Below are 10,781 nucleotides of genomic sequence, written 5' to 3' on the forward strand. Positions count from 1 at the left end.
CGCGGGGTGTCACAGTTGGTATCAGAGCCTTTGTAGCTCCCGACGCACACACGTGTACCCCAAACTTAAATTCGAACTTGACCTTAAAATAATGAATGAGAGATGGGTAGAACTAAGGACCTAAGTTGGTAGTCTTCTTGTGTATGCTATTGGTTAAGTACTAACTTGTTTGATTTTCTTTGGTGCTTTAAGAAGTTATAAGATGGTGCGACCAAATAATGTGGAGAATACTATCTTGCAAGCCCTTACTCAAATTCTTCAAAATCAACAAAATGTCAATGTTCAAGCCAATCCCGCTCCACAAGTGGTAGATCGTCAAGGAAGTTTTGCTTGGATTGCAAGTCAACTAGCAAGAAACAAGGCTAGGACCTATGGTGGTGAAGTGGATCCTATTGAGCTTTCTGAGTGGTTCCGTGACATGGAAAAGAATTTCTCTCTTTATGATGTCCAAGATCGAGACAAGGTGAAGCTTGCCTCTCATTTTCTTGTGAGGGAGGCCGATAGGTGGTGGACTATAACTGGACCTTCCGTCACTCAAGACCCCACCTTTGATTGGAGCCGCTTCAAGTCTCTTGTGGAAACTCGTTTCTACCCTAAGGAACTCAAGCAACAAAAATTGAAGGAGTTCATTGAATTCAAGCAAGGAGGACTATCCGTTCAAGCTTTCACCGACAAGTTCAATGACCTCGCTCATTATGCTTCAAGATTCGTGAGAGATGAAGATGAGCGTGTCTACTTTTACCGGAGCAAGTTGAATCCCAAGTTGGAAAGTATGGTGAGAAGAGACTCCACGGCCTTTGTGGCGGTCTATGATGATGCTCTTTGGGCCGAGAATTCCTTGAAGGCTATTGAAGATGATGCTAAGCCTCGTTCCTCCTCTAATTTTTATCATCCTAACGTCCATGGCAAGAGACCCTTTGTGCCCCCGTCTTCGTCGAACATTGCTAACAAGAAGAGATCCGTACCAAGAGATCAAGAGCCAAGAGTACAAGAGCCAAGTGGACAAGTCTCCCAACCAAACTATGACACCAATTTTGAGAAGTCCCGCAAGTGCTTCGGTTGTAAGGAAGCCCTACACCCCGGAGTTGGATGTTATGGTAGACCCTTAACTTGCTACCGTTGTAAGAAGCCCGGACATCGCTTCCATGATTGCCCCGAAAGGAAAGCTTCTACTACTTCTAATCCCACTCAAGCTCCAAAATCTAAGCCAAGAGGAACCATTTATGTTATGAGTCGAGCCGAAGCTGTCGCTCATCCCGATATCATTACGGGTGTGTTTCTCCATTCTTGATCAACTTTGCCTTATTCTTCGCCTCTTGGTGCTTATCCTTCTTCTAAACTCTCTTTCGTTATACTTTAGAAGCCACTCTTATACCTTCTCAACTTGCCCTCTATTTCTTGCTTACCCTCCTTGACCATAAGCTCTTTCGTTCATGCCTCTGTTACTCTTTTCGTTGTCCTTTCGCCTTTTGTTGACCTTAATTACCGTGACTTTTTACTCTTAAAAGTTCGTCATAGCTCTTTTGTTAGTTAAGTTCGAATTCTCTTAGCGTACTTTATATTTATGATGTCTAAGTTACCTTTCATTTCATACAATTTCTAAATATTTCAAGCTACCATTTTTGATTCGTTGTTAAAAATTTGTGTTACTTTTTGAAAACTTTACCTATTTTAAAGGTTTGAAAATAAAAATTTGATTTAGTTCCCTATTTGTTCTTTGAGTATAAACTTCTTTATCATGGTTTTTAATTGCTAAACCCGAGTTACTTTTAGTTTTGCTCAATTTCTAACGAACTTTGATCTATTTATGATTTTTTTTTTGTCAAAGTTTGAATTACATTTTCAAAGACTTGACTCCTTTTTTAGTTTAAAAAAAAAAAGGGAAACTTTTATTTTTATTCTGGCTTTTGTAAAAGAAAATTTGAGTGAATTACCTTTTTTCTTTTGATTATAACGTTGATGGGATGTTAGAACTCGTTATTAGAGACGTTTAATAACTTGTTCTATGCTTGTCGGCGAATGATTTTTGTTTTAAACTTGTCTTTAAATTGGAAAGTTAGCGTTCTTGTGTGCACAACAAGAGCAATTTCGTTTTCATGAAGGAGACTTATACTTTTGAAAACTTTTCATAAATATTTTTGGAAGTATTTTGACTTTGGACTTCTGCAAATGTTTTTGTTTTTGGCCTTATCTTGGATTTGGAATGTGATGTTCTTGAATGCGCAACGAGAACACTCCCGTTCCTTTATGAGAATCTGGTACTGTTGGAAAACTCTACTTGAAACTTTTGGAGGAATTTTAATTCTTACAATGAGTAACCTTTTAATGTTTTAGTTGCCGATTTCAAAAAGTCTAGCTCTACTTTTATAATCTTTCATTTATATTTTCAAGTTTCGAGGACGAAACTTTTTTAAAAAGATGGGGTGATTGTAACACCCGCCCATTTCGTATAATAGTTATAATAATGCTTTTACATTACTTTATTGAATTAACTCCTTTTTGAACAAAAATTTTTATTAAATCTATAATTCTACAGCTTATTTTACTCTCGGCTCCCCACCAATTTCATGTAAACTTTTATTTTTCTTTTAATGAAAGCTGCGCGCATCCTTATAATAAAAAAAAAATAATAATAATAATAATAATAATAATAATATTAATATTAATATTAATAATATTAATAATAGTAAATTTCCGTCTCAAATTATAATAGGTTTAAGACGAATTTCCGTCTAGCAAGACCGTCACATTTTCACATGTGAGACTAATTTATTTCCGACCTATCCCGTATTGACAACACATCACTCACTTTTGTACCTAAATGAAATATCATTTTACTTTGTTGTCCCTCACTTATATCCCATACGGACCAAACCCCTCTCACATTTTGTTTTTGTGGTTGACCAATCCAAACCCCCCCTGAATCCCCTTCCTTTTCCCATTAACCTGTTGAACAACGAAATGAAAAACAACAACGCAGTAGCAGCTCATGTAGCAGCACCATTTTCGCGAGCTTAAAACTCAGATTTCCCGCTCATTTCTTCACCTCTTCCTCTGATTTTTGCACCTCTCTCATCCCCTTTCCTTCCTCCTTCATTCTAGGTGAAGGGCTTGAAGATTCAGACGGAAACTCATACATTGTTGACGACACTCTTGAGGATTAGAGGCAAATAAGGTAACGGTGATGGGATTACTCGACATTATGTCGAAATCTATATGTGCTGAAGTGTGTTTTACCCTTTTATAACATAAAGTTTGTGTCTTGATTGAGTTCATGTGGTGTCCTTTGAGACGGTTTTATTCGAGTTTTAGTTATCCATTTTGAGAAAAGTTGGTACCTTTGGATTCTTGGTGGAGTGGGGAATCATGTTGGGCAATTTGTTTGGAGGGATACTATCATTTCCATGCTTAAAATTTCGTCTTAAGACAAGTTTTTAAGTATGTTACAAGGCGGAATTAAACCAAACAAAAGACTATATTCATTCATGTATATGCCTACTAATCCTGCTATAGAGGGAAGGCACTTACCCCAAAATTTTAGAGGCAAGTCGTGGACCCTAACCCAAGCAGGAACAGTTTTGACATCCTCCTTTAACAGCTCTACATTGAAATCCCAAGACCTTATAATCAATGGCTTATTATCAAACCTGAAGTGACCAGCTTGTAAGATAGCCTCCTTATCCTGAATGTTCTTGAACCGTACCAGAAAAATACCATTTGGCATGAAAGATATCTTGTCCACATTATGTTTTTGCCAAATCCTGTGAATAAATCCTTGCAACACCTCCCAAGGAGGGTTAGCACCAAGAACAAAGCAGTAAATTGCATTGTTCCAATACTCAATCTCATCTTTGGTGTCCTCTGTGGTAAACTGGAGAAGATTCGAATCATCTTCCTCCTCTACCACTACACTCTTCTTAACCCTCTTTGTAATCCAAACATTGTTCTCAATCTCATCATCCATGTCATCTTCAACAACAACATCATCTACAACTTGAATAGGTTCAGTAATATCCTCATCAAAAGACAAACAAGGGATACCTTTGATCTTCTACATGGGTTTTGTTCGTATCACATCCTCCTCCGATGGTCCCTGTTTCGTGACTTTCTTACTACTATCACCACTTTTCCTTGCTGATTTCATCCTCTGAATCCTACTAGAGTGTTTTTGTTTCGTTTTACTCGATGAGTTACGTGCCATAATGATGAAATCAAGCAGAAAAAATTTCTAGGAGAAGGCTGCGTAGGTAGTTTTTCCTAGGGTTCATAATCGCGTTGTCTATCAGGCTTCTTATGTTTAAATTATGTTGCAAGTGGGAGTCGAACACGGACCTCCGCAGAGCAATAACTTATTCTTTAACCATCTGACCAAACACATTAAAAAATTTGGACCATTTCTCGATTTATGCGTGTCATCCTTGCGCAGGGGCCATGCTAATCTTCTCTGTATCGTTCCAATTTTATTAGATGTCCCCGAAGGGACAAAATGCAGTTGTAAGGGCTTGATCCCGAGTTGCTTTAATGGTAGAATATTGCTACTACCACTAAGCCACTAAGATTTGATGCGGTGCAAGTTAAATATAATACAAGTCATGGAAACATGAGATAAAAACAAAGCAAAAAGAGGGGTAGGAGACTTACAATGGAATAGGTTGGTACTAACATAAGTGATCAACCCCGCATTGTAGTGTCCTTTTTTCATGCTTTGTCAACCATCAATTGTCACTCATCGTGACATCATCATCATCATCATCTACCTCCATAGAACCGGAGGTTTCACCATCACTCTCTTCACTTGAACTTGAACTTTTCTCTTCTTCATCATCTTGGCAAGACCCGCTATCTTCCCCGCTCTCATCATCAACTTCCTCCACTCTCCTTGTATCCCTTTCTTCATCTTGAGAAGAATTAGGAAAGAACACTTTCCTATCCACCCAATCCGGCAAAGAACTCGAAGGATCAAGGAGTCCTTGCCAAGCAAGATGGTAGAGGGGTGGATATTGGGCGTAATATGCATTCACCCGGTCATTGTGAGCTTCTTTATGCATGTGTTGCATTAGTTGGTTCAAGTAGTCATTGCCCGCCATAGCACCATTAGCTTTGAACTCTTGGTAGGCAAAGGGATAAGGTGGTGTAACAATGGAGGAGGAGGGTTCTTCTCTTGGACTTTGTTGATGTTTGATGATGGTCTTGGCTTGCTCGGAAACGGGGAGGAGGTAGTTGGTCCGGCGGGTGGAGATGCGACAAATCTTACTCGGTAAGATAATGGACTTGGCATCCTTGATGAGCCGGTCATAGTTATGGTCCAAGTTATCGTGCTTGACCCATTGGAACTTGTGAATCATGTAGCTCATGTCAAGAAGGTGGCTTCCTTTAACCGATTTATAGGTGTTGTCCTTGTTGAAATCCGGGTTAAAATGTTTTGCCAACCTCGTCACCAAGCCTCCATTAACAATAAAGACCGCACCCTCTTTCCCATTCTCAATTTCCAACCATCTTTTTATCAATAGTTGAAAAACATTATAATCGCTCTTAGGTCTCCCACCAACATTCAAGAAAGACTCAAGGTAAATAAAGTTTAATTCCGTCAAGTGATTGGCTTCTTTTCTACTAATCAAAGTGTTTGTCACGAACTTGTGCTAATACCTTATACCCGGATGATGAATGTACAAGGCATGACACTCTTTGAAAGTAGTGAACTTACGACCGGAAATAGCAAGCCAAATTGGTTCGGCATCCAATTCAAATGGTTTTATTTTGAACCGGTCATGGTATGCAAGCCCACATACGTCACCAAATTCACTTTTGAGCATTGTTCTAGTCTTGTTTTCGAGACGGAATTCTACATATTCTCGAGTCTCAATCTTATACTCCCTCAAGGAGCTAATGAACTCCAAAGTCAAGGAGGGGTATGTCAATTCATTTATTTCAAAGAGCGTTGCTAACCCCATGGACTCGAAAAATGCCTTTGTTTGTTCAAGGACACGCAATTTTCTCAAAGCATCTTGACATATGAATTTTGTAGCTAGAATCTTTTATTAGCAAGGGATTTAATGCATTCCTATGCTTATCGGATAAGAAGGTTACCTCCGGATAGTTCTTCAATTGTTCTACTTCCGGGACAGAATTAGTAGCTTCCTCAATAGCATGGATAGTTAAAGTAGTAGCTTGCTCCCCTTGTACCAAGACCATTGCTTTGGATGCTAGAGCTTGTTGTCTTTTAGAGAATGATGGTGTTTTTGTTTCCTTGATTCCTCCCTTGGTCCTTGGCATTGCTTTCCTTCTTGTATCAACACACCAAGTAAATGCTTGAATGCTTCTTTCTTCAAGTTTCAAATGAATGCCCAATCAATTTGGCGTTTTTCGAAATTTCACTAGTCCTAGAGAAATTGATTGAATTTTTTTGAAGAAATTGTTGTTTGAATGGCCTTATGTTGATGAAGGAGTGACTTGTTTTTTTTTGAGCAAGTTTGGAGTTGATTTGGGTGAATTTGGATGAGAGTTTGTTGTGTTTGGATGAGGGTTTGAAGGTTGAAGTGAGGGAAATAATGGTGTTTCTGTTTAAATGTAATGAAATGAAATGAAGAAGAAGGGTTTTGATCCGTGTTTGGTGATATAACAGGTCAAGACGGGCGGCTCGGGGTGGAGTCGGGCGGATTTTTGGGCCAGTCGAGAATTAGCTTTCTGGAGGCCTTTGGAGACAGGCGTCTTAAGCTCAGGTCAGGCGGATTTTCAGCTGAGTCGCTCGACTTGAGCTGGAGATGGGCAAATTTGTACTCCAGTGCAAAATTAGAAATATAGAACTCCTCCAGTCCCCACGACTTGAAGTCGGGTCGGGCGTCTTGAGCTTTGGCTCACTCGACCTGAAGTCGGCTTGGGCAGATTCTTACTCCAGTGCAGATTTCATTATGCAGTCCTTTTGCAATCCCCACGAGCTCAGGTCTGCTCGTAGGTCTTCACCCCGTGTCAATTCTTCTTCTTTCAATTCTTCTTGGGTAGCATTACAAAGGCTTGGTTAGCCTAGGCTTGTGCTTCCCCACACTTGATCATCAAACACTACACATTTAAAGCACATTAAAATCCCTCCCTCACTTGCTCTCATGTTACACAAGTTAATCAACAAGGCATGTAAAATGCAATGCAAAAATGAGTAATGTACAAGTTAAATGAAATGTAAGTTAAGGGGTTAGAATATTTACAAATGGTGGTTTAAGGAGGACTCCACCATACTCTCCTTCTTGTGAGAGGTATCAAGGGGGCAAAGCTAAGGTGTTGTTGATGTTGCTCAACACCTTGTAGAAGTAGTCAAAGGCTTGTTCCTTCTCATGGTAAAGATCTTGCATAGACCATTGCACATTGTTGTCTTCATTGTGGTAGTCCGAGTCAAAGTGTTGACAAGGATCCATCAAGCCTTGGTCTAGAGTCATATCATTCCCATTGTAGGGATTAACCAATCCTTCAAATTCATCGTCCCATAGACCATAAACTTCATTTGCTTTCCCCCTATGCAGGGTGGATCATGAGTTGATAAGAGCAACTCTCCTTCCTTGTTATCATGGCCAATGAGGCCTCCATCAAAACTTGTTGTGGGTGAGCTTTGCAAGCTCTCATTCTTGTTGTGAAAAATTCCATGCTCTTCGAATAGAGTTATCTCAACATCATCAATATCTTTCTTCCAATTGGGCGGTGTGTCTTTGCCCTTCTCTTTGAGATTTCCATCTTTTCCTTTTTCTTTGAATGGAGATTCCATCTTCTTCTTGTCACCCTTCCGAGTATAGTGATCAACCATAAAACATGGTTCAAACAAATTGGGAGATCTCATAGTCTTATCAAGGTTGAAGGTGATTGTTTTGTCACCTACTTCAAGTGCGAGCTCTCCATGATTCACATCGATCACCGCTCCGGCGGCGTGTAGCAAAGGTCTTCCTAAAATGATTGGAATGTTAGAATCCTCCTCCATGTCAACAATGACAAAGCCCACTGGTATGAAAAACTTTCCAACTCTCATGGGTACATCTTCCCATATTCCTAGTGGTTTCTTTGTTGAAAGATCCGCCATTTGTAAGGTCATGTTGGTGCACTTGAGCTCTCCCACTCCTAGTCTTTCACATACCAAGTATGGCATGACACTCACACTTGCACCTAGATCATATAGTGCCTTGTTGATTGTGGTATCACCAATAGTACATGGAATGGAGAAACTCCCCAGATCTTTGAGCTTTGGAAAGGAATTCCCTTGTAGAATTGCACTACTCACCTTAGTAAAGGCAATGGTCTCCAATTTTCGGATGGACTTCTTCTTGGTAAGGATATCTTTCATGTACTTTCCATAGGCCAGAACATGATGGATTAGCTCCGTGAATGGTATAGAAACCTCTAAGTTCTTCACAATATCCATGAACTTTCCAAGTTGCTCATCAAACTTGGGCTTAGCTTGGCGACTTGGGAATGGAAGTCTAATCACAATTAGGCTCTTTCTCAATTTCCTTTGCCTTCTCTTAATTTCTCTTCCTTGATGAGTCATTGGTTGTTGTCTCTACCACCTTAGGATTTCTCCATAGTGGCTGAATCACATCACTTTGCTTGTCATTCTCCTCAACAATTCCTTCTTCAATTTGCGTCCTTGGTCCCTCATATCTAGTACCAATCCTCAAGCGGATAGCATTAATAGTCTCATGTCTTGTGGGAGGATTACCTTGAGGAGGTAATTGTCCCTTTTGTCTTTGGGAGCTAGAAGATGCTAATTGAGACAATTGAGTCTCCAACATTTTGGTGTGAGCAAGGATGTTGTTGATGGTGGTTTATTTGGCTTGGATATCCCTTTGCATTTGAGCAAAGAAATCTTGTTGGCTCTTTTGCATTTGGAGGACCGCGTTTTGGACATCAAAGGCTTGGTCATTGGGTTGATTGTAGTATGGTCTTTGTTGAACCATATAGCTTATATGTTTATGTTTTGATGATGTCAAGGTGTTTCATATTTTATATACTTGTTGCGCGTAATCGTTTGTCGAAGTGTTTTAGAATCAACTTATCGATTACAAGCAACAAAGGAGATTGTGATGATAGTATAAAGTGTTCAAGCCTCTATTCAAGATCAAACGATATGAAGATTCATTCAAGATTTATGTGAAGACGAAGTCCGTCTAAAAGATTAATCAAGCTTGGATGATGACGTAGCTTATACTCGAAGATCTCCCTGAAGATTAGAATAGTATAGGTGATTATCTCGTAATGATAACCAAGAATGAGTTTCTTGAATTGGTAAAGTTATAGATTTGCAGCTATAACATTACTAGTAAAAGAGCTCAATGTTATAGCTCTCCTACTATAACATTGAGATGCTGAGTTTATTATACACGACTTATAATGTTTCAAAATTGTTTTTGAAAATTATTTTAAAGTTTATTTTAAATGTTTTGATAAAGGTATTTATATAATTAAGCCCGGTTTAGTGCAAAGTTCGGTTTTATGTTGAACGTTGACTAGTAGTCTTGTTGGGTCAACTTATGAGTTGGACCATGCTACTAATTAGGGTTTCAACAAAGCCTCTCCTAAAACCTAAATTCTAACCCATATATTGAGCTAGGGTTTGCACGAGTCACGAGGCATATGAGCCGTGACATCTCGTGTAACCTAAGGTGTATTTGGTAAAGATTTTATTCCGAAATAATATCTTTACATATCTTATATATCTTACTCAATATATTTGTTTATGATAAAAGATATTCTTGTTTTAGGAAATCTTATCATATTTAGAATTTATAGTAAAGATAATATTTGAATAGATTATATTCTATCTTTTGGAATATTCTTTAATATCTTTTAAGGCTTTTAGGAAAGAAATAATAGAAGATATGATTTGTTAACATATCTCCTTTATTCGGCTATTAGGGTTTGTGTAAACCGAGTTGCCCTACTCTTTCCTTCTTATAAATACTTTACTCTTTATAACATCTAAGATAGAGACATTAAGCATAAAAATTGATTTTAATTTTACAAAGCAAACCGTGTGTTTTCAAGCAGAAAAACCGATTAGTTATTTTTGAAAGGTCGTGTGTTTTAAACTCGTATGCTCGTTCTTATTGTTTTCATTATAAGATAATAGTGCTTAGTTGATTTCTTTCTCGTTCATTAACGTGAACTATTAGAAGAATCATTAGTGCTTTCTTATTAGCGTAAGTTAGTCACTCGAGTATTTAACGGTACTCATTGAGTTACAGCTAGAGTTAGTTGTACGAGTTGGGTTAGTAAATTTGTAATCCGGAGAAAGGTACTAAATTTATTAATCGAGAATAGTAGACGTAGGTTTCGACTTGTGAAACTGAACCACTTCAAAAATCCGTGTGTCTCTCTTTCTTTCGTTTATTTGCTTTGCTTTTAATTCGTTAATTAGTTAATTAGTTAAAGTTTAATCAATAAACTTTAAATAATTAATTATACATACATAATCGAAAAAGCTTTCAAAAGTTTTAAATCCTCAATTCACCCCCCTCTTGAGTATTTTGGATCAATAGACTCTTCAATTGGTATCAGAGCCTCGTGCTCTTGATTGCCTAACCGCAAAGAGGCTGATCTATCTTGTTTTTCATTTATCTTATCGTTTTATATTCCGCTGCCTATCACGTGATAAATGGATTCCAAATATCTCAAGTGTCCCGTCTTTGATGGGAAGAATTATGGATTGTGGAAAAACATGATGACTCACTATGTGAAAGGTCACGATTGGGAGTGCTGGAGGATTATCCAAAACGGACCGCACAAAATTCTTGTGGCATCCGAGG

General features: G+C 38.4%; 1 protein-coding gene and 1 non-coding gene across 2 annotated transcripts; one reads left to right on the forward strand and one right to left on the reverse strand.

Moving 5' to 3' along the window:
- The first annotated feature begins 418 nt into the window (after nt 1-418).
- On the forward strand, nt 419-1,291 carry LOC141651746 (uncharacterized). The gene has a single exon (XM_074459445.1). The coding sequence runs from the start codon at nt 419-421 to the stop codon at nt 1,289-1,291; it is 873 nt and encodes a 290-aa protein (XP_074315546.1).
- Nucleotides 1,292-4,380: 3,089 nt separating this feature from the next.
- On the reverse strand, nt 4,381-4,483 carry LOC141654143 (U6 spliceosomal RNA). The gene has a single exon (XR_012547710.1). It is a non-coding gene; the product is annotated as a U6 spliceosomal RNA (small nuclear RNA).
- Between the last annotated feature and the right edge of the window lie 6,298 nt (nt 4,484-10,781).

Source organism: Silene latifolia, chromosome 4, assembly GCF_048544455.1.
Source record: "Silene latifolia isolate original U9 population chromosome 4, ASM4854445v1, whole genome shotgun sequence".
NCBI classification, from domain to species: domain Eukaryota; kingdom Viridiplantae; phylum Streptophyta; class Magnoliopsida; order Caryophyllales; family Caryophyllaceae; genus Silene; species Silene latifolia.